This window comes from Hemicordylus capensis, chromosome 5 (assembly GCF_027244095.1).
Source record: "Hemicordylus capensis ecotype Gifberg chromosome 5, rHemCap1.1.pri, whole genome shotgun sequence".
NCBI lineage: Eukaryota > Metazoa > Chordata > Lepidosauria > Squamata > Cordylidae > Hemicordylus > Hemicordylus capensis.
The window spans coordinates 18,946,804-18,970,612 of NC_069661.1; the positions used below are offsets into that span (position 1 = coordinate 18,946,804).

The 23,809-nt window shown below is 45.8% G+C and overlaps 1 protein-coding gene across 1 annotated transcript in view; it reads left to right on the forward strand.

Moving 5' to 3' along the window:
• LOC128327475 (glycerol-3-phosphate acyltransferase 3-like) overlaps nucleotides 1-23,809 on the forward strand; it is a 43,120-nt gene that overhangs the window by 14,207 nt on the left and 5,104 nt on the right. The window contains exons 4-9 of the mRNA XM_053256271.1: nucleotides 206-280; nucleotides 2,973-3,062; nucleotides 8,048-8,141; nucleotides 11,225-11,340; nucleotides 20,387-20,442; nucleotides 22,737-22,822. Coding sequence (XP_053112246.1) covers nucleotides 206-280; nucleotides 2,973-3,062; nucleotides 8,048-8,141; nucleotides 11,225-11,340; nucleotides 20,387-20,442; nucleotides 22,737-22,822 — 517 coding nt within the window. The remainder of the gene's footprint in view (nucleotides 1-205; nucleotides 281-2,972; nucleotides 3,063-8,047; nucleotides 8,142-11,224; nucleotides 11,341-20,386; nucleotides 20,443-22,736; nucleotides 22,823-23,809) is intronic.

Consider the following 23,809-nt stretch of genomic DNA (forward strand, 5'->3'; position numbering starts at 1 on the left):
TTTCCCTTCATATTTATACAAATAGCTCCTGGGAACTCTCTTAAAAATATTGTTTTCCATTCTTTTTCAGAAAAAAAGGTACCTGTATTAATGTTTCCCATTTTCCTAAACAAATGTTCTCTCCAAGGCAATTTTTGATGTGTAAAATTATGGTTTAATCTTTGTTTCAGTAGTTATAAGTTATACTTTTTCTTGTATTTTACAGTGTGGTCTTATTTGCAGCTGTTGTAATTGTCCTGGCTGTGGGAACCATAGCAATTGCCCAGCTGCCTAAGAGCAGGTAAGAACATTTATTTAACTGTTAAAGGTAAAGGTAAAGTGTGCCGTCAAGTTGATTTCGACTCCTGGCACCCACAGAGCCCTGTGGTTTTCTTTTGGTAGAATACAGGAGGGGTTTACCATAGTCTCCTCCCACACAGTACATGATGATGCCTAGGCTTTCAGCATCTTCCTATATCGCTGCTGCCCAATATAGTACCAGCAGGGATTCAAACCGGCAATCTTCTACTTGTTAGTCAAGCATTTCCCCACTGTGCCATTAGGTGGCTATTAGGTGGTGTGTTTTAGAAGATTATGTCATGTGCAGATGGTAAAGAAATTTGTTCACTTCTGAGAAACCTAAGATACTTGAACAGCGAAAGATACCAAAGATTTGAACAAAAGCAAAATGAAGCTATTAGAGCCCTTTTATACGCTGGCATTTGTAATGATGATCATAATGGTTTTGCTTCAGTCTTACCAGCCGTTTTAAAAATCTGTACCATATTGACCAAAGTAAAATCAACAGGACCATTCCAGAATAAGCTTGAAGAGTGTGATCATTTTATTTGTGAAACAAGAAGTGAGTAGTGTGCGCAGCAGTTGGCTTGACTGCAGTAGGGCCTGGTTGGTTGTGGAGGGAAACTCCTCACAGCGCAATTAAAAGCTGCATCTCGAGAGACAGAGTGTTTTGTTGATCACCAGGAGCCCCTGGTGGCGCAGTGGTAAAACTGCCGCCCTGTAACCAGAAGGTTACAAGTTCAATCCTGACCAGGGGCTCAAGGTTGACTCAGCCTTCCATCCTTCCGAGGTCGGTAAAATGAGTACCCAGAATGTTGGGGGCAATATGCTAAATCATTGTAAACCACTTAGAGAGCTCTGGCTATAGAGCGGTATATAAATGTAAGTGCTATTGCTAAGTGCTATTGCTATTGATCTTGAGGATCCCAGGGCCTGCACTGGCAATAGAGAAAGGGCATCAATTGAGAGCCTCAAATTGTGGGTGTTGAGCTCCTCAACATTTCCCCCTTCCTCTGTATTCCCAAACCAGCATGGGCTAGGCCATTTGCTGGTTTTCCAGGTGTTATAATGCCCCAGGTGTTATAACCTTCCTATAAGGCATAAGATGCATTTAAGGAAGCTCCTGATAGGGCAACACTCCGAAAATAACTCTGGTACACTGCACATGTGTTGGTGCACTGAATCAGTGGTTTTCAACCTTTCTGCCACTACTGTCACAGATGCATTGCAAAGACAGACTTCAGGTTCTGAGCATATAATATGCATTATCCCACCCCATTGTCTGAACCCAGGACAAGTAAGGCTGGCTGGAGAAATGAGCTTTAAAAAACAGCTGTTGGACCAGCAAAAGGCTGGTGCTGCCTGAGGGTTATGTAGCTAGCCCCACCTCTTCCTAGATCTCTGTGTAGCTAGCCCCACCTCTTCCTGGATCTCTATGCCAGAGGAGCTCTGAAGTTGGTCTCCTGCTCTTTCCAAGAAGGTCCTTTGGGAGGAGGCCCTGAGCACTCAGCCTTAAAGCCTGGAGCTCCATCTTGGTACAGTGTCAGCTCCACTCCCAGTGATTTGGGGGTGATGGAGTGGGTTCTGGGGGAAGGGTTGGATTTGTGCTGATGAGCACTGGCACCACTGTACTCCAGAACTCTCTTCTGAGGGGGCACAACTCTGGCTTCACCAACCCTAAAGGATTTGAGGGGTGGTTATTGGGCCCAGGGGGATCCAGGCTAAGGTGGGATCCTCCTCTGATGGAGTCTCCTCTGGACTCAACCCATGCATACTCACCAACCTGTAACAGTCTTCTGACATGTCACCAGACTTGTACTGTTTTATGAGAATGAGGAGAGACATGCCTTTCCACTCCCAACCTCCTAACGAACGATGTAGTTCTCATATGAAAAGAAGTGAGAGGTGGTGTATGGAAGTAGGCAGGACTTGCCCAGTGGCACCTACTGAAATCACTATGTGGGGTGGTTGTGAGCCCATTGTTGTAAGGACTATGCAGTGCTGCTTTTTGATGAACGGAGAGTTAATCTTTGAAGAAGAGGCCATCTGCCTCCTTGTAGAGCCTGGAAGCAAGCTGCAAACAAGTTCCTGCAAGATGGCTATTGCAGTCACGGCAGTTAATGGTTCTGGGCTGCAGTTGTGTTACACTGAAAATAAACAATTCTGGATCTCTTTCTAAGAAGTGGAGGGCTGGCCTGGAAGCTAAAGAACTCTATTACAGGGGTGGTCAGCCTGAGGTTCGCCACCTACTCTTGGACTACAGTTCCCATCAACTCCAGTCACAATTTATTGTGGCTAGGGATTATGGGTGTTATAGCCTAGCAACCAGTGTTCCCTCTAACAGGGATTCTGAGATGTTGTTGAATACAACTCCCATAATGCCCAAGCAAAAGCCACTGCAGCTGGGGATTCTGGGAGTTGTAGTCAACAACATCTGGGAACCCCTGTTAGAGGGAACGCTGCTGGAGAGCCTCAGGATGGCCACCTCTCCTTGTTATAACACTTCTGAATGCTCAGCTTGCATGTCATGATGTGAAATATTTAGAGAGATAAAGATACAAAGCTAATCCAGTTTCCTCCATCAGACATAATTATTGTCTACGTCCTTAGGAAGGTTCTATCGGCAGCTTCTATTTCATTGTTCTGTAAAAGAAAAGTTTCAAAATTAACGCTTTCGTTTCTTCAATCCTCAGAATTAAGTTCCGGTTGGGCCGCTGGCTCCAGCAGTTTTCCGTCCGTATGGGTATGAAAGTGATGAATTATGTTGTTCAATACCACAACCAGTGAGTGGCTTGTTTGTTAATATAGGAACATAGGAACCTGTTTTATACTACTGATCCAAATGTCTCAGAAGTGCCTACACTGGGATGTCAACTCAATTTGGTGATGGGCCAGATTTGATTGCAGCCCACCTCCAGGGAGCTACACATAGGGTACCAACCAGAAATGACCACATTTATTTACTAATTTATTTAACATATTTATATTAATCTATTTATATTAAATTCATAACATAGTAATATTAAAAGAATTATGCCAAATAATAGAACAACAAATTAAAACAGAAATAACTTCAATAAAATAACATAACTGTGATGCACTGTACATGGGGCTGCCTTTGTACGTAGTTAGGAAACTGCAAATGGTACAGAATGCGGCAGGCCAGATTGGTCTCTGGGTTTACTGAAGGGATGATATAACACCGATTTTGAAAGAATTGCACTGGCTGCCGATATGTTTCTGAACAAAATACAAAGTGCTGGTTATTAGCTATGAAGCCCTTAATGGCTTAGGTCCAGGTTACTTAAGAAAGCTCTTTCTCTGTCGCGAACCCTGTCTGGAGATCCGGGTTCTATCTGATTATCTGGAGAGATCCGGTTACGGCTGCCGCTGACTCATTCGGTGGCGACTCAGGACTGGGCCTTCTCTGTGGCTGTTCCAGGGCTTTGGAATGTGCTCCCAGTTGAAATAAGAGCATCTCCTTCTCTGTTTGCTTTTAGGAGGACCCTGAAGACATACCTGTTTCCCCAGGCTTTTAATTGAAATCTAAATATTTATTTATTTAAACAACATATTTGTATACCACCCAAAATGCAAGTCTTTGGGCAGTTTACACCAAAACAATGAAAATAACAAATAAAAAGGTTAAAGCATAACAAGAATTTAAAATTTAAGGGGTTAAAGCTATTAAAAATCAAACAATTAAAACAGTATCTAATTAAAAGCCTGGGTGAACAAATGTGTCTTGACTGACTTTTTAATAGTTGTAAGAGATGGGGAGGCTTTTATTTCAGCAGGAAGTGTGTTCCAAAGCCTCGGGGCAGCAATGGAGAAGGCCCATCCCCAAGTAGCCACCAGACGAGCCGGTGGCAACTGCAGACGAACCTCTCCAGCTGATCTCAATGGGCAGTGTGGTTTATAGCAAAGAAGACATTTTCTTAAATACCCAGGGTATAAATAACAACAATAATAATTCAAATAAATAATATACAAATTTTTAAATAAAAATGTGTTTTTAATTATTGAGATTTTATCTGCTTTATGAATTTTAACTGTTTTATATTTTATGTTTTAATTTGTACACCACCTGGAGATTTCTATATCAGGCTGTATGGAAATACGATAAATAAATAATAAAAATTAATAATAAAATAATAGATTTATGTCACCCATAAAATAGAAAGTTAAAGGAAAATAACTTCAATAAACCAACATGACAATACAAGTTAATAGTAAAATACTATTAATAAAAAGATTTTTCATCCACAAAATAGCAGAGATTAAGACAAAAATAACTCCAATAAAATAAAAGAGCGGGTCCCAGATTTTCAGTACTGATGCAGGCAGGGGCAGAGCTTCAGTCGAACGGATGGGGAGAACCTGAGTTGCCCAGGTTTCCAGAGCCGCCTGGCCTCACTCTCCTCCCCAATCCCACAGCCAGACATGGTGGGGGTGCTGCTCATCCCCAGCACAGCGCACTGCCTGCTGCCGCTTCTCATCCCCTGCTGGGGCTGGAGCGCAGCCGTGCCTCGCCGTTGTGGGGAGACAGCAGGCGGCAAAGTGGGCAGCACCACCTTCACACGCTGCCCGGCATTCCATATGGCGCGGCTGCTGCTGCTTCTCCTCAAACCCAGCTGCTCACCTGGCTGGAGAGCAGGTGGGGGCTGGAGTCGGCTGAAGTGTGGGCATGCCTCTGCCACACTGTTGCTGGGGGCAGCAGGGTGCTTTATTAGAGTTTGCACCCAGGCTGCCTTCGAGCTCGCTTGGCCACTGGTTACAGGGCAACATATGGAAAGGGCCGGGTGGGGGGGAACACAACCACAAACCAAACTTCCACCCTCCTGCAAGGTTCAGGCTTCTCCATCAGTTTGCCCATGGCAAAAGTGAGTCCCAGATTTTAAGTAGTGGTACTGGGCAATATATGCAAAGGGCAAGTCGGGCGGGGGATGACACCAAACTCCCTCACACCAAATATTCCTTTGAGGGTGTTTGGCAAGGTTGAAGCCTGGATATGAGGCTTGTCCTAAGCAAAGGACAAGGGGCGGAGGGGAACCACAAACCAAAGATTCCACTAGGGCAAGAGTTAGCCCCATGGCTTACTCCTCCAGAGATCTAGCAAGCAGCAAATATTTCTGTGCTGTGCTTAAGCTACGTGCACAAGAGCCAGGAGGACGGAGGGGAGAGAAGCATGACAGTGATGATGGGAAAGAGTAAGCAAGCCCTTCCACTTCTGAGTGCAGCTAGTAGGAGTGAGGAGAAGGTTCCAGCCAGCACGGCAAATGAGGAGTTGCTGGGAAGGCTGCTGCTTCAGCGTGTGGTGGGGCTGGGGGAAAGACAGAGGGGCACTGGAGAATGACAGCAGATGGGTTTGTCAGTCACAGCTTGGCGGTGGTGGTGGTGACGTTTTTTCCTGGCTGATGATTGGTGTCCTGGTTGCTGCTTAGGGGCCAGACAGTAGAGCTCTGCAGGCTCTACTGTCCATAGACTGGGATTCTGACATCCTGGGTGCACAACTTTGGTCCTTCTGCAAATGCTGGCCTACAGTTCCCCTAAACCCTGACTAGTGGCCACTGTGGCTGGGGATTTGGGGAGCTGTAGTCCAAAAACAAGCTGGAGGGCCAAAGCTGTGACTGGCAGTGACTTTCCAAAGTTTCAGGCAGAAGTCTCTCCAAGCCTTATCTGTTGATGCCAGGGATTGAATCTGGGACTTCCTGCATGCAAAGCAGATGATGCTCTACCAATAAGCTATGGCCCCAGCCCACTGCTGTACGGTAGCAGAACTACAGTGCTGAATTCTAGGGGATTAATGCTTTGCTTTAACTGGAATTGCCAAATCCCTGGGACCAAAGGGAGAGCATGGACAGTTTCATGATACAGAATTGGTCTTCAGAAACAGCTGTAGCATGAGCACTGATTATAGCAGAAAAAATGATAAATGCAAATAAAATAAATAAATAAATAAAATGAATGACTTTTACATCAAGGTATCATTCAGATTCCACTGTGGTAGGCAGCCTGTTAGGGGCTGACATCTTCTAATTTGCCAAATTATGGACAGGCCTCTTACCAGAACTGTCCCAGAGTGCTGGCTAGGTGCTCCAACTGTACTTTTGACTTAGCGTGGGGAAATTAGCTTGACTAGAGGGAGCAGTTTGTTTCCAGTAACAATTTGAACAAGTCTGGTGTTTTGGAAAAGGTGAGATAGAAATACCGTTCACATGTTTTATTAAGGGTATATGGGGGTACAGAATGCAAAAGTTCAGTTAGGCAAAGCAATAAATCTTAGCTGATATACTAGGCAAGAGGATGGCTAGCAATAATTGAGCTTGAAGTCCTAATTAGAGATCGTTCGGCTTGGCTAAGGTGCTTAGACCAGAGCCTGGCTTAAAGCTTACTATCCTGCCGTGGATAGTGCTTGAAAATGGTGAAGCTGAAAAGAGAATGGGAGAGGAGGCTTAGAAAGGCCAGAGGGTAATTTACCTATCCTTCCTGGGTTAAGTTGGTGCATTCATTGCACATTGGTTGGCTTTTTCACCAGTAGACAAGCGGGGGAAAGAAAGAAAGAAAGAAAGAAAGAAAGAAAGAAAGAAAGAAAGAAAGAAAGAAAGAAAGAAAGAAAGAAGCAAGGAGCAAAGGGTTCCTACTTCTGTGGGAGTCTGTAGCATAGTGATTTTGAGATGCTGGGTTGAGGGCTCTGAGGCCGTGTGCTTGCTAAGGGCAGACATACTCAAAATCCTGGCCTGAGTGAATCTGGGGGCTTCTCCTTCCCTGTAGGGCAAGGAGTGTCTTGCAAGACAAAGGAATTAATTGCTACTGGAGTCTAATCACTTGGAACAAAGCTTGCCCAACAAAGGCAGGTAAAGTTATGTAAATGTGTTGGATAGGGTTGCTGGACTGACTCTCTGAAGAACAGGATGCCTTGCAGGTGCATAGATTACACATTTCTAGTTTTGATGTGCTCATTTCCCTGAGTCCTTGCCAGCTGTTAATTCAAAGATGGGTTAGAAAATGCACCACTTATCTGTGTGCCTCACAAGGTTTCCTTCCTTGATTGATTCTCCTTTTGAAATGGGGTCTGCTTGCTGGCTACTTCTCTCTAAAAGAGAGGGGTGGGGGTGTCCTATTCAATCGTTGCTATTCTGACCTTAGGACATGTTGCCCCACGCTTTGCTTACGCTTTGCTGACCTTAGGACATGTTGCCCCAAGCAACCAGCTATGGGTCTTGTCAAACCCAGGCAGGTGAAAAGTTCACCTTAGGGACCATGAGCCTGCAGTCTTGGGCAGTATAGCCACCCAAAGTAATATAGATAGCGGGGTGTGCTCTGGGCTACGCCGAAATCAGGCTGTCTGGCAACAGGCCAGCCACTTGCCATGTGTATGAATGTATTTATAAAACTTAGATTGCTTTTCTTCACAAGGTGTACAAACCAGCGTATGCTTACCAAAACCATCATGGAAGATCAAATAACAATGATTTTTTTTTTTTTGGAAAACCCAAGAACTCACATAATAAAAAACCCCAGAAAGATATTTACAGCACCACACAAAGTTGCAAGGGAAAAATGGGTTTAAAACAAAAAAATGCCAAAAGCCTGGTAGAATTTAATGAATTGTATCAGTAGGGCAAAAATAAGTAGGTGCTTATTTTCCAGAGGCTTATTGTGACCATTGCATGATCATGGCTTCAGACTTTAGATCAATAGAGGCATCTGCATTTCTAGGGATGAATAAATGTTCACTCTAATCACAATGTTTTTTCAATTGCAGGGAAAACAAACCCTTAAATGGAGGCATTTGTGTTGCCAACCATACTACTCCACTGGATATTCTCCCTTTGATGTATCATGTACACTACTGCGTGGTAGGAATCATCAGTCAATAATGCAAGTAACTAAAGCATAACTTAAAAAAATGGAGCTTTTAAGGTCCCTTTCTTCACACACCATAAGAGTGGCATCAAATTGGCCCACTCTAACACTTTTGCATCAGGTGAAACTGAAGCTTCTTTCAGAAACTGAAAGTAAATTACATCATGCTCATCATTGCCTTTAACTCCTAGGGGGTGGGCGCCATGATAGCTTTCCAGACAGACACCATAATGTTGCCAGTCCTTAGCATGAGTCAGACTTCAGGCAGTTCTAGGAGGAGCAGGCTGTCAGACTTCAGGCAGAAAAGAAGTAGGTTCATGGTATCATGAACCCCACCCTGATTGGTGACTCTAAGACCCTGAGGAGGTGGGACCAGCCCTGGACCCAGCCCTGGGCCCTGGCACCAGACCAGAGCTAGAAAGTATGAGAAGTGAGAATTCTAAAGCATTATTGCTCTTAGCACTGCAGTAACCTCTTTGATCCAGACTAGAGGCATGAAGAGTTCTGTTAATATATGCCTCTCTTGGTCAGTTAAGAGTCAGTTAGAATTGTTCAGCGGTTGAAGGCTAGTGACTGTTTGGCTATGTTGTTCAATCTCTCTCTCTTAGAATATGATGTTTTAGTTTCTTAATAAGTCTTTATTTGTTTTTGGACTCAACCTACTGTCTCCAGATAATCTCTTTAGCTAAATCTCTTTATCATCAGAGCGTACTCTGCTGTGTCAGGACTTTAACGTTTCTCCTCTCAGACCCCTTCACAGATAGAACCCCAGAACTGGAGTCTCCTGAAACAGCACCCTTGTAGCTTGAGCCCCCTGAAATGCCATCTTTGGAACCTCAGCTCACTGAGGAGCCACCCCCTCCTACACTGAACTCTCTGATACCTACACATCAGCACTGGCAACTGGCTAGCAGGATCAGATAGGGAGGAGAAGGAATGCCAGATTCCAGGCCAGAAGGTTGCTCCTTTAAAGTATCCACTATTCAAGAAGGGAGGTGGAAGCCAGGAGAGGTAGTTTGAGCTCAGAGATACTTAAGAGCTCATTCTACTCCTGACTGCAGTTGGAGCAACTTGCTCCATGGAGCTATCCGTGGTGCTGCGCCCTGCCCTGCCCTCATCCACACCTTGTGAGCTCTTGTCTGAGGAACAGAAGTCCAAACAGGCATGGACTGAGTACCACGGCGGAAAAAGAGGGTCATGAGGGCCAGAAGCAGGTGCATAATCACAAGGACCAAGTAGAGATCAAATTCCAAGGCAGAAAAAGAGGATCAGCAGAGCCAGAAGCAGGTGTGCAACCAAAGAAGCTAGGCAGGGACTGAATTCCAAAGCAGACATGAATAGTTAGAGGCAGGCATGTAGTCGAAACCAGGGAGGGGTCAAGATCCAAGGCTGCACTCAGGGGACTGGCAGCTGAATCTTAGAATCCCACACAAGACAAGTTGCTCGCACGCTCTGAGTCTAGGTATTGAGAGGGTTTGGTGGATGCGTATTAACCCTTGGGGTCAGCTGACTGTTCAGGCAGGCTGATCCTGCAGTCCAGATGGTGCCCTCAATGCATGCAACTGTCTTCTGGACAAGCACCAAGGATGTAGGTGGTAAAGCACTGGAGCCTCACTGTCGAGAGCCCTGGCTCTAGATCTCCTCATCCCCAGTGCTTTACATTAAGCCATCCTCAATACTCTTAGAAAGTATACAAGGGTGCTTGCAAAAAATGCATTGACCAGTGTTTTCAGGTTCTAAAAATTAAAATCAGTCAGTGGAGTGATGCAATATACAAACAAAAGCATGTACATGAAGCATCTGGGGTCTCTGGCCAAAAGAGATTAACCCATGTGTTCTCAAATTTGGGTCCCTAGATGTCATTGTGGATAGGGATGATGGGAGCTGTAGTCCAGCAACATCTGGGGACCCAAGTCTGATAACCCCTGGGTTAAATGTTTGCAGTCTTACCAGCTCTGAATCTAACAAGGGTGAATGGGGCAGCTCAAAGTATGAACTAATTCCCACACTATCCAAGACAAAGGGCTCTTTAAATCTTCCCTGGTGAGAACAGCAATAGATCCTCTTATCACTCTCTCCATATGTATTTCACTGCCTCACTCCTGTAAAGGTAAAGTGTGCTGTCGAGTCGGTGTCGACTCTTGGCGACCACAGAGCCTTGTGGTTGTCTTTGTAGAATAAAAGAGGGGTTTACCATTGCCTCCTCCTGCGTAGTATGAGATGATGCCTTTCAGCATCTTCGTATATCGCTGCACTATATCGCTGAATATAGGTGTACCAGTGGGGATTTGAACCGGCAACCTTCTGCTTGTTAATCAAGCATTTCTTTGCTGCACTATTAGGTGGCTAGCCTCACTCCTGTACATAAGCTAAAACAAAAACAGAGGAACTAAACAGCTGAGGTGTACAATGGGAGAACTATGACAGCTTCTATTGCTATTTACAGTGGAGAAGAAGCAGTTAAAGAGCCCTTTGCCTGGAAGAAAGTGATTGAAATGCATAATAAAGGGGATCCTTAAAGACTAGCAGCTGTTTTGGAAGCCTCTGGGGGAACAAGCTCAACCCTCCGGCTTCTACTTGCCTAACCCTTCCCTATCTGTTTGGACATGAAATGGAAACAAAAACCAGACCCCTTTGATCAAAGGACTGGATGTAGTTGTAGATCCTTTGTGGAATGACAAGATTATGGCCAATTCAGTAGGCATCCTTGGTGAATCAGAGGGACAGATTTCTCTTTGTTTGTTTATCTTATTTTTGTATTGCTTGATATGTACATCTCTAGATTTAAAAGTCCACAAAATACAATAAAAACAATCTCATAAAATAAGTTTTTAAAATAAATTATTATACAGCTCACATTCAGTTCCTGTGCTTTTTCCACTGTTGTATAGAGGGGAAATGTGCAGCTGGTGTAAGCCCTGCAGTGCTTGCCCAGGAACATCTCCCTTCTACACAATTATTAAAGACAAAGGAGTACTTCCCTCTGATGAATATTGCCACCTTCTGTAGACTTTTGTTTTGCCAATGGTTTCATACAAATACCTGTACTACTTACTGATTTTCTGTTGGCTTCTAGGTTGGCCAAGTTCATACAGGATGCATTGGTTTCTTTGAGAATCTGGGTCTGAAGACCTCTGAGCACATTGCGTTTGAACGCTCTGAAGTGAAAGATCGTCATGCTCTCAGAAAACGGTATGGAACAGGATTGTAATCCTGGAATACACTTTACCGTTTGTTTGCTTATCTTTTAAATGCTGCTTCCCAGTCAAGATTGTTTCCCTGAGTGTCTTACAACAAGTGAAACATTTAAAATCAATCATGGAATTCAAGGGGTCGTATACCAAAGAGCAGTAATGATTAATTCAGAGCAATAAGCCAACACACAGACACACCAGAAATACAGAGAAAAGAGTTAAGAGAGCAGCAGACATGAAAACTGTTTAGTTTTCAAAGGACCTGCAAGGATTTCCCTCACCTGAGCTGAGATTAAATCAGCTCCTGGCTCTGTTCTTCTTGGTGTAGGACAAAGGGGGAGACTGGAGGTGGTGTTGCTGTCTCCACTCCAGTCCTGATGGTTTTCCAATTGCTGCTGATACAGTGACTTCTTAAAGACTTCTGGCCATGGGAGAAATATCCTCCCCTGGAGATGCACTGCCAAGCACAGGCCCAACAGGATTGAATTTTTTTGTCCCATGGGATGGGGCTTCCCTCGCCCCAGATAGGTTCTCTTGGTTACAAAACAGAAGAGAGTCAGTGATATTCTGAGTCGCATCTTAGCCCTCCTGGTGTTTCAGTTGCATGTCATAGGAATCATAGGAAGAGAAGGATGTCTGAATACCAGTTGCAGGGGAGCATCAGCAGGAGAGGTGTCGTGCCTCCATCTCCTGCTTCCCAGAGGCATCTGTTGGGCCACTGGAAAACAGGATGATGGACTAGATATGCCTTGGGCCTGATCCAGCAAGACTCTTCTTACATTTGGAAAAAGGATTAAGCCTCATTCCCCCAGTGTCATGGTTCCAGTCCAATCTGGGGAGACACATGGCTGCTTTTAAAAAGACATTTTTAAGAGATGGGAGGTCCAGTCATGGATCTTCAACATTTCACCTGATTTGACCCTCAAAGACATAAGTATTTGGTTGGAGCAGTTATAGTTAGATGGTCTCCTGATTATGGATAACGGAAGATTATGGATTATGGATATGATTATGGATAACGGAAGATTGCCGGTTGGTAAGAGGTTGAACTGTGAATCAGGAAGTTTCCAATGCATATGTAGGGTTGTGTACAAAATCAGTTTTCTCGGTTTGGTTCAAGATCAAACCACACTTGAACCGGGGGGAGGGGCAGTTCATGTACCACTTCCATTGAACTGGCCTCTGTTTTGTTAAAGCTTGAACCGGGCTCAAACTGGCTCAAGTGGTTTGTCCATAGGGAATAATGGAAATTCAGACCAGCTCATTATTCCCTATGGGTAGTGCCTAGGTACACCAAAACGGGTTGGGCAATTGGACAACTTTTAAGGATTTTTTTAAAAAAAAATTCCAGGGTCATCAGCAGGTCAACCCTTGACCTATTGAGCCTGGAAAAATAAAAATAAAAACCCTTAAAAATAGCATAATTGGTTTGTGGGTCCCTTTGTGCCACAAGCCAAGGACTCACGATCCCACAAGGCTCCTAAGCATGTCATGAGTGAGATCCCCACGCATGGGGAGGGATCCCATAAGCAGAGAGGCTTTTGGGAGCTGGGAGAAAAGCATTGCTAGTAGCACCATTCCCCACAACTGGCACCTGATGACCACCAACAGCTCATCTGCTGTGTGGTCAGGGTCCAGCGGCTCCACATGCAGCAGAGCCCACCTGGTTTTTGCTCCCTGGGTGGATGTGTTGGCTATGCCAGCAGCAGCAATCATTGCCCTCCTTCTCTCCAGCCCCCACCAGTGTGCAGTGAGGGACAGGAAAATATCTGCACTCCACTATAGCTGGACCACATGACAGCTATGAAGTTCAAACCGGTGTTGGGCCCTGCTGCCTTCAGCAGCCCTGACACAGCCTCCCTGCACTCCCAGTACAGGGAGGGCACCATCCTCCTCCTGAAGGTGATGCCTGGTACGTGAGGGGATTTTGTACTCAGGGGCAAGAAGATGGATCAGCCAGCAGAAGCTTGCTTTCTCCAACATCTGAAAGGGCAGGTTGTTCAGAGTCGCCATCTCTCCAATGGTCCGGGTAATGAGATGTGCCTCTCGGGGACCAGACCGCTTCCCTCCCACCCCTGAGCGGTGCACCCACTGCAAGACAGGCAATGTGCCCTGCATGAGAGCAGGAGCAGAAGCACGTCCATTGCCACCACTAATTGAAGGGAAAGAAAGTTGCTTAGCACTGCCCGCAGGAGCGAGGACGCCCAGGTGATGCCATTTGATGTGCTTCCACATTGCCGATGTCCCCAGGTGCCTGCTGTCCTTTCCCTTGCTGACCTGTGCCCTGTAGTGGATGCAGACAGCATGTATACGGTCATCTTGACAGCACTCAAAGTGTTCCCACACAGTGCTGCCAGAAGTCTTGGACTGCTTGGGTGCTGGTGGCACTACTGGGTCTGATGGTTGGCCACCACATCACTCCCACTGCCCTCCACTGTCGGTGGCTGTGAAGGGCCTGGGGAAACAGGAATGGCATCACCACCCCCCTGCTCCGGCTCCTCCTCCTCACTCTCAGACCATGCAGGGGGGATGGGGTCACACTGAGAAGGGGGATCAGTGGGGAGGAGGATCTGGCTGGGCTAGCAGCCATCACTACCACCTCCTCTCCCACCATGGGAAGAAGAGGTCCTTCTTCCCTGGTTAGTCTCCTGAGTACTACCTCCACCTCAGGTGCCATAGATGGCTGCGCTGCAATGTCCACTCATTCATTCATTCATTCATTCATTCATTCATTTAATATGCTGCCTAATATCAAAATCTCTAGGCAGTTTGCAGAATTAAAACGTAATATAAAATATAAAACATTTTAAATATATAAAAAGATAAAATAGATAAACACACATTAAAAAATTTTTTTAAATGGTATCAGTTGAAGTCCTGGGAAAACAGGTACATCGTCAGGGTCCTCCTAAAAACAAACAGAGAAGGGGATGCTCTTATTTCAGCAGGGAGTGAGTTCCAAAGCACTGGGGCAGCCACAGAGAAGGCCCGGTCCCGAGTTGCCACCAAACAAGTTGGAGGCAACCATAACCAAACGTCTCCAAATGATCTTAATAGGCAATACGGTTCATGACAGAGAAGGTGCTCTCTTAAGTATCCTGGACCTAAGCCGTTAAGGGCTTTATAGGTAACTAGCTTAACCTGCGCAGAGCATCTTCGTGCTAGTACTTGATTGCTCCCCTCACCCCCTGCCACAGCCCCCTCACCTCAGAGATCTCTCCACCCTCACCTGAGCTGCACTTCTGCTCCTCCTCCTCCATCCTGTTGCTTCCATCCCCCTCACCCCTCTTGGTCACTCCTCCATCCCTTTACTCCATATCCCTCACTTCTCTTGGTCATGGCTACAGCGTTGCTGGTGCCTATTGGCCAAGCTGCAGCCCCCTATCTCCAGAGACCTCCCCACCTGAGCCCCGCTCCTCACCACAGGAGCAGCAGCAGCAGCAGTGCTGGGCCTTTCCTTGCTGCCGCTGCCATAGCCGCTCATTCCCCTCAGGCCGCTGACAGACCCGGGCCCGTCCCTTGCCTGCCTGCCTCCCTCTGACAATGGCCTTAGTAGCCCCAAACAGCAGCAGTGGTTGACTGGACCCTTCCTTGCTGCTGGTGCCACCATGGCCACTCATTCCCCTCAGGCTGCTGACAGGCTCAGGCCCGTCCCTCACCCTTCCTTCTATTTCTCTTCCCCTCCTTTCTTTTTAGCTCCTTCTCTCTCCTCCACTCGCTCTTCCCCACTCTTTCTTCCTCCTCCCTTCATGTTTTTTTCTCTCCCCCTCACCCTCTCTGAGTTAACAGATCGTGTTCATCTTGTTTCCTCATCTAATCCACACATCAGCAGCCTCCTCCTGAAGGGGCTCTTTCCTCCCTCACAACCACTCTCTTCGCAGACCCCTAACTGCTCTATCTATCTATCTATCTATCTATCTATCTATCTATCTATCTATCTTACTCTCCTCTACAATCAAGAACATCTTCCAACCAGTAACAGTTGCATTCCAACTGACCTTAACCATCACAGGCTCCTCTTCCCTATCTGCATATGGAATCCCCACTGCCCAATCACCATGGTGTTTCTGCTCTCACAGGCTCCTCCTCCCTATCTGCATATGGAATCCCCACTGCCCAATCAGGTGCTTCTGCTTGCAAACTCTTGCTAGAGTTGCCACACACGGGATTAGCCACAGTATGACTTAGAGAATTAAATATATAGAGAACCAGTACTTTGTATTTCATTGGGAAACATATCACAGCCAGTAAAGTTCTTTTAGAATCGATGTTATGTGGTCCCTTCATGTTGTCCCAGAGACCAATTTGGCTGCTGCATTCTGAACCAATTGTAGTTTCTGGAACTACATACAAAGGCAGCCCCATGTAGAATGCATTACAATAATCAAGCCTAGAGGTTACCAGCACATGTACCACCATTTTAAGGTTATTTGTCTAAAGAAATGAATGTATCTGGCGTATCAGCCGAAGCTGATAAAAAGCATTCTTGGCCACAGCCTCAACCTGAGCAACCAGGGAGAGTTTTGTATCCAGGAGCCCTCCCAGACTACGAACCTGATCTTTTAAGAGGAGTGTAACCCCATCCAGAGCAGGCTGATCTAAACGATCTCTCATATCCTGACTCTCTTCAGACCGTACCTCTGTCTTGTTTGGATTCAACTTCAGCCTGTTATCCCTCATCCAGCCCAAAATCACCTCCAGGCAGGCATTTGGTAGTTGGGGGGGGGGTCATGCCACTTCCTGATGAAGTTGGTATGGAGAAATAGATCTGGGTGTCATCGGCATATTGATAGCACCTCAGACCAAACTTTCTGACAATCTCTCCCAGCAATTCCATGTAGATATTAAAAGAGCCCCTGGTGGCGCAGTGGTAAAACTGCCGCCCTGTAACCAGAAGGTTACAAGTTTGATCCTGACCAGGGGCTCAAGGTTGACTCAGCCTTCCATCCTTCCGAGGTCGGTAAAATGAGTACCCAGAATGTTGGGGGCAATATGCTAAATCATTGTAAACCGCTTAGAGAGCTCCGGCTATAAAGCGGTATATAAATGTAAGTGCTATTGCTATTGCTAAGTGCTAAAAAGCGTTGGAGACAGTATGGAGGCCTGTGGAACACCACACTTTAGCTCTCGTTTTTCAGAGCAAATGTCTCCAAGTGACACCATCTGGAATCTGCCAGAGAAGTAGGAGCGGAACCACTGTAAAATAGTGTCACTCAATCCTACCTCCTTCAAGCAACCCAGTGGTCAATGGTATCAAAAGCCACCGAGAGATCCAAAGGATCTGCAGAGTCACACTCCCTCTGTCGATTGCCAATTGTAGATCATCCATCAGGCCGACCAAGGCAGTCTTAACCCCATAACCCACCCAGAAGCCAGTCTGGAAAGGATCTAATATTCTGTGTCATTCAAAACTGTCTGGAGCTGAGAAGCAACCATTCTCTCAATCACCTTGCCCAACCAAGGAAGATTAGAGACAGGTCTGTAATTAGCCAGCTCTGAGGAAGCCAATGCAGGTTTCTTCAAATAAGGTCTAATAATAGCCTCCTTAAGACAAGGAGGCATCCTGCCCTCCTGCAGAGAAGCATTTATGACATTTACCAGACCCTCTCTGATAATATGACTGCCAGATAAAATAAGCCGAGTTAGGCAAGGGTCAAGAGACCATGTGGTGGGATGTACAGTCTGAAGCAGTTTGTCCACATCTTCAGAAGTAACAAACTGAAAGTGATTAAAATCAATCCTACAAGAGGGGTTTCTGGGCACCTCCCACAATAGACTCTGCAGTAACTGTAGAGTCCAGTTCAACATGAATACAAGATATTTTATCTGCAAAAAAGTTGTTAAAACATCACAGCGAGTGACAGATGGTTCCAAATTAAAATTCAAGGCAGAGGGGGCATGAACTAGACCCCTCACAACCCTAGACAACTCAGCGGGACGTGAATTTGCAGAAGCAATACGGGCAGAGAAGAACCACTTCTTTGCCATCTGCACTGCCGGAGCATAGATCCTCAAATGAGCTCTGTGTTGCAATCTATCGGACTTGTGGATCTGTTGGATCTCCAGGGGGACTTGGGTGGCTTGGGAGTAGGCCACTCTCACTGCCCTTATTTCCCTGCCCCCTGCCAAACCAGCATCACCCCTGTCTCTACCTACCCTGCACCCTCCTAGACATCCCTTCCCTGAAACTAGGCCCAATCTAACAAGAAAAATAACACCACAAGGCAGAAAGCACCTAACTACCAACCAAAACCAAATCTAGCACTAAACCAACCAAATCTAGCACTAAACCTACCAAAACCACTACAAAACAGGACACCTAACCTAAGCACAAAAAATAAAAACACACGAGACCCCCCCCCGCCGCCAAAAAAAACCACCTTAAAAAAAGAATCATCAAACAAAACTAACAAGAACTAGCCAACAGGAATATAGATTGATTGATTAAGTGTCGACTCTTAGGGACCGCATAGATAGATTCTCTCCAGGATGATCTGTCTTCAACTTAGCCTTTAAGGTCTCTCAGAGGTGCATTCATTGCTGTCGTGATTGAGTCCATCCACCTTGCTGCTGGTCTTCCTCTTCTTCTCTTGCCTTCAACTTTTCCCAGCATTACGGACTTTTCAAGGGAGTTGGGTCTTTGCATAATGTGTCCAAAGTATGATAGTTTGAGCCTGGTCATTTGTGTCTCAAGTGAAAATTCTGAATTGATTTGTTCTATAATCCATTGGTTTGTTTTCCTGGCTGTCCATGGTATCCTCAAAAGTCTTCTCCAGCACCAAAATTCAAAAGCGTTGATGCTTTTTCTATCTTGCTTCTTTAAAGTCCAGCTTTCGCATCCATAGAGTGTCACAGGAAAAACCATGGTCCAGACAATTCTAATCATTGTAGGTGTAGACAGACACATCACAGCATTTAAATATCCTTTCCAAGGCCTTCACTGAAACCCTACTAAGTGCTAGTCTGCAGCATATTTCTTGACTGCTGGATCCTTTACTGTTGATGGGTCGATCCAGGTTCATCTTTTTCCATTCCAGTATATGTTCAGCATATAAACATATATTCTGCAGTTTGATATATACAGCATATGTTCTCATATATTTTCAGCATATGTTCTCTCAGTATATGTTCAGCATATAAATTGAATAAAGTAGGAGAAAGTATACAGACTTGTCTTACTCCTTTGCCAATCTGGAACCACTCTGTTTCACAAGTTGTATCTAGACTGTGGCTTCCTGTCCTGTGTATAGGTTTCTCATGAGAACCATGAGATGTTCTGGGACGCTCATTTTCCTAAGGATATTCCACAACTTGACATGGTCAACGCAATCGAAGGCTTTTCTGTAGTCAATAAAGCAAATATTGACTTCTTTCTGGTATTCTTTGGCTTTGTCAATTATCCAGCGTGCATCAGCAATGATGTATCTTGTTCCTTGGCCTTTTCTGAAACCAGCTTGAACATCCGGCATTTCCCTTTCCACATAGGAGTCTGCGTTGGATGATCCTTAGCATTATTTTGTTAGCATGTGAAATTAAGGATATTATGTGATGGTTTGCGCAATCTGTTAAGTCTCCTTTCTTTGGTATGGGTATGTAGACTGACCTCTTCCAATCTGTTGGCCACTGTGTTGTTCTCCAAATTTGCTGGCATAGTTTGGTTAGGGCCTTGACTGATTCTTCTTTTGTTGCCTGCCATATTTCTGTAGTTATTCCATCAATTCCTGTAGCCTTCTGACTTGGTAATGACTGGAGTGCTGATCTAACTTCATCTTCCCATACTAGATGTTCTTGCAAGTAGGGAATATCTTCTAGACTATCTTGGATGTTGACGTCCCTGCTGTACAGATTTTCAGTATACTCCTTCCATCTCTGTTTGATCTTCTCTGAATCAATTACTATCTGTCCTTTGGCATCCCTTAACATACCAATTTGAGGTTGGAACCTCCCTCTGATTTCAGAGATATTTTGGAAAACTTTCCTTGTTTTTCCGTGTCTATTTCCATCCTCAAGGTCTTTACAGATGTCATTGTAGTACTGTTCCTTGTCTCTTCTCTGAAATTCCTTATTTAGTTCATTCCTGAGGTCTTTATCTGTGTGTCTCACCAATCTGTTGGGTTGGGTGGCAGCAGGAAGGCAAGTGGGTGGTGGTGAGAGTCAGGCCAGCTAGGCAGTGAGAGGAGGTAGAGGAGAGTTGGATCAATGGTGAGAGGCTGATCCACCAAGAGAATGGAGATCACTAGCCCATCCAAAGGCAGTGGCAGAAAGCCAAACAGCAGGGCCGAAAAAGTGTAAACAGACTACACAAAATGGTGGTTGCCACATTCAAACCATTGAACCTGATCAATTCGAACTGGGTTTGGTTCGAGCTCAGAATGGCCCCTCTTTTGGGGGCTGGGCCAGTGCAAACACTACTCAAACCAGCCCAGTTTGAGTAGAATCCAGTTTGACAAGAACTGGTTTTGCACACCCCTACTCAAATGTTGCCTATGTCAAAAAGCTGTTAAGTGGCAGGCTATGATGGCCTCCTCTTTCAGTCCCCACAATCTGTGATATGGGGGATTATATATAACTGTCTGTCTAAGAAAGCCTATAGACAGACCTAATTATTGAGGTTTTGAGCAGGGCATGAGGGCAGATGGAGAGAATTGGGGCAAGAAGCTGTGGGTATCTGAGCTCTGTTCAGACATTACGTTGGACAAGTGTACACAGATGTCTGTACACTCGTACATGTTTTGGTGTGAATTACTGTACCTACATTCATATTAAGAGTGATCCTTGTACAAGTCCCTCAAGTGGATGGTACAAATAGGAAATGTGTTGCTGTACTTGTGCTCAACATAATGGTGTGAATAACTGTATCTGTGTCTGTGTCCACTGTACTGTTGTAGTACAAGTATTGAACATAACGTGTGACACGGGCTCTTGTCTCTTGCTATAAAACTAGCTTTTATTGTTGCTATTGTTCTCCAGATTGCAATCTGGCACACCTCATCTTATATGTGAAAATCAATTCTGAATGCCTCCCTTCCCCTCCTTTTTTGTAGGTTAACTGAGCACATCAAAAATAAGATAAATCTCCCAGTTCTGATTTTTCCGGAGGGTAAGAAATGACTGTACTGTTACAATACACGTTTCCATAGATTATCACTATCCTGCTAAGTGTTTTCCTCTCAATAATTCCACTGAATTCTCTAGATTTGTTGATATTGTTGGTCATGAGATGTTCTTGAATTATTATTTGTTCTTTTTCATACCTTATCGTGAAATGGCACTATTTAGTAGGGCTGTGCAAAGCTTTGGGGGCTATTTTGGTTTGTCCTGCTTCAACCCCCTTTTTGATGGAAAACAAAGTGCTGTCAGAGAGGGCTGAAGTGGGATCAAAGAGAAGCAATTCAGGCCTAACTCTTTGACTGCTCAAAGTTTTGCCTCACACCTCCCCCCCTCCGCACTTTCTAGGACTGGCAGGGGTGTCTTCTTTTTCACTCCCTGCCATGAGGGAGAAGCAGCTGAGTTCCATGGTTTGACTTTTAAAATGATGCTTTTAATATTTTCCCACAGAGTCCCAGAAAACGGCGTGGGTGCTCTTGGGATTTGTAGTCTTTTCTGAGGCCTCAGTTAATGCAGCCCAATATTTAAGAGTGTGCACGGACTGGTCCGGAGCCATACAAAAGGCCTCCAGACCGGTCCGGAATTCCAGCGGTTCGGCGGGGGAGGGGAGTGTGTCTTTAAGGGGGGGGCAGTAGTACTTCCCCCCCCCACTGCTCTTCCCCCTCCAGCGCTGGACTTTCCAAAAAGGCGTGTGCACCAGTGGCGGAAACAAGTGTGCACCATGAAGGGCGCATGTGTGGCACCAGCTCTTTCTACTTTCTCTTGGAAGACAACTAAGGGGGCAGGGGTGGCAGGGAGGAACTCTGCCGCCCCAAGAACGTTTTTAGAAAGTCCAGCACCGGAGGGGGAAGAGCGGGGGGGGGGAGTACTACCACCCCCCCCTTAAAGACACACTCCCCCCAGTGCTGGACCACGCCTCCGTGGTTCCGTGCACATCCCTAACAATATTGTATTAGTTTTAAAAAATTAACATTGGAAAAGACCTTTTACTGAATGGGACTAGGGTTGCCATATTCAAGCCTCCCATATCTGGGCAGCCTAATTTGCATACTATGCAAATTGTGCTGCAACTAATTTGCATAGTATGCAAAGTAGGGAAGCTGACTGGTGCACTGTGAAATGATGCACTGATATGAGAAAAGCTGCTTCCCATCAGAAAAGTGCTCTGATTGTATTCAGACAGAGTCATGTCACAGAGACGCCAACAATATGACTGAAAGCAAAAGGGCTGTAGATCAGGGATTTTCAACGTTAGGTCCCCAGGTGTTATTGGACTTCAGCTCCCATAATCCCCAGACCCAGTGGCCTTTGGTTGGGGATTATGGGAGTTGGAAGTCCAACAACATCTGGGGACCCATTGTTGAGAATCTCTGCTGTAGATGATGTCCTTCAGTGTCCCTTTTCCTCATAGTTCCTCTCTGACTGACTTTTTGGTTTTGGTTTTCTCAATCCCATCCCGTGTCTGTGTGTGTCTTCTTTTCTTGTTTTACCTCACAAAATCCCCTCAGACTCTTGCCACACACTTTTGCCCCAGGGCCCCTGCCTGCCACCTCAGAGCCAACCAGCGAGGAAGCAGAGAAGGGTGGTTTTTCGAGGGTTCGGGATCCAACAGCATTGGGGATGGATGAACAGGGAGGCCAAAGAGGGAGCCGCTTTCCCAGTCAGGCTGGCCTCCCGCACTTGCCCAGGTAGAAGCGATATCTATAGGGCAGAGACCGCTTCACCCCACTGATACTCACCTGGAAGGAGACGATGGCTGGTGGGTTGTGTGCACGTGTGTATATGCAGCTGCTGCTGCAGGGAAGTGGAGGAGACCTAACTGTGGCTGCCACCAGCCCTTCTCCGCCCCACAGGCCTGCTCCTCCTCCCATCTTCACTCCTGTGATGACGTTGTCATGTGTGTTATTCTGTGGACTGCTCAGGCTCACAGCATGCAGAAGCAGCTGAGCATACAGAAGTAGGCTGCTCTCTCAGCTCACCTAGCTAGCTGCAGAGCAGGTCAGGCGCCACGGGTAAAATCCGGGCAAAATCCAGGTGCTGGGTGGAGGAACCCAAATCCGGGCACTACCCAGAATTTCCGAGGAGATGGTAACTGTAAATGGGACGTACAATAAACATTAAAGAAGGATTTTGATCATGGATAAGAACACTGCAGGATAAAATCGACAATATTATGTGCTGTGTGAATTCCACTTCTTGCTAACTGTGAAAACCAGTGGCATCTCTGAAGGGCTCTAGTGTGGATGCAGTAAAAAAGGGCCTCCTCACTTCTATGTTTTTCACCAGGCACCTGTATCAACAACACCTCAGTAATGATGTTTCAGAAGGGAGCCTTTGAAATAGGAGCAACCATTTATCCAGTGGCAATGAAGGTAATTGCCCTTATAGCAATTTATTTTCAAGTACTACTGCTTTGAATATTGCAGGTATATAAGGCTTTGGTTTACAGAGATGTGATCATTTGGCAAAGGTTAATGTTAGGGGTGATTCTGAACCCCTGGAGTTGGGACAATTTTTATACTGACAATTAGACAGACCGTCAAAGGGCAACAGTACTGAACATGGGGAAGGGCTTTTTTTGGTAATTATTTTGAGCTGGTGTCCCGAGGGGGAACCTGGGCAGCTGCTGAGGGCCCGCCCCACTACTGATGCCTGCTCTGGCCCACCAGGAGAGATTGGGCCCAGCTAGCAGCTGGTGGCCGAATGGGGCCCTTCCCTTACTTTGGCAGGATGAGCCAGTGTGGTGAAGTGGTTAGTTAGAATGTTGGAATAGTACTGGGGAGGCCTGAGGTCAAATCCCCATTCAGCCATGGAACTCACTGGGTGACTCTGGGCCAGTCACGTATCTCTCAGCCTAACCAACCTCACAGGACTGTTGTGAGGATAAACATAATCATATACACCACTCTAGGCTCCTTGGAGGAAGAGCGGGATAGAATTGTAAACTAAGAATGATGATGGATTTTGAACGTGGTGATTCTACATCAGTTGGGGCCATTAAAGGAGAAAATAAGGGTGAGTGGCTATGTGCACCACCACCTAGATGTTTCTCCTGCTGCCACAGCAAAAGGACTAAAAACTCAGTATGCTGCAAGCACCCACCACCAAAAGTAGTTGCCCTCTTAGGTGGCGGGCCCCACTGGGTGGCACCTTGTCAAGATCCCCTTCAAACCTGGAACCATCCCTGTCCAGAGTTTCCAACAATACAACAGCCAGCCTCTTGAAAAGAGTGAGACATGCACGATATATTATTACAGAGGTTCCCAGCCTTGGGTCCCCAAACATTGTGGGGCTACAATTCCCATCATCAACTTCCATGGATGGTGGACCCTAGTTAGGGCTTGATGCAAAGTCTAATG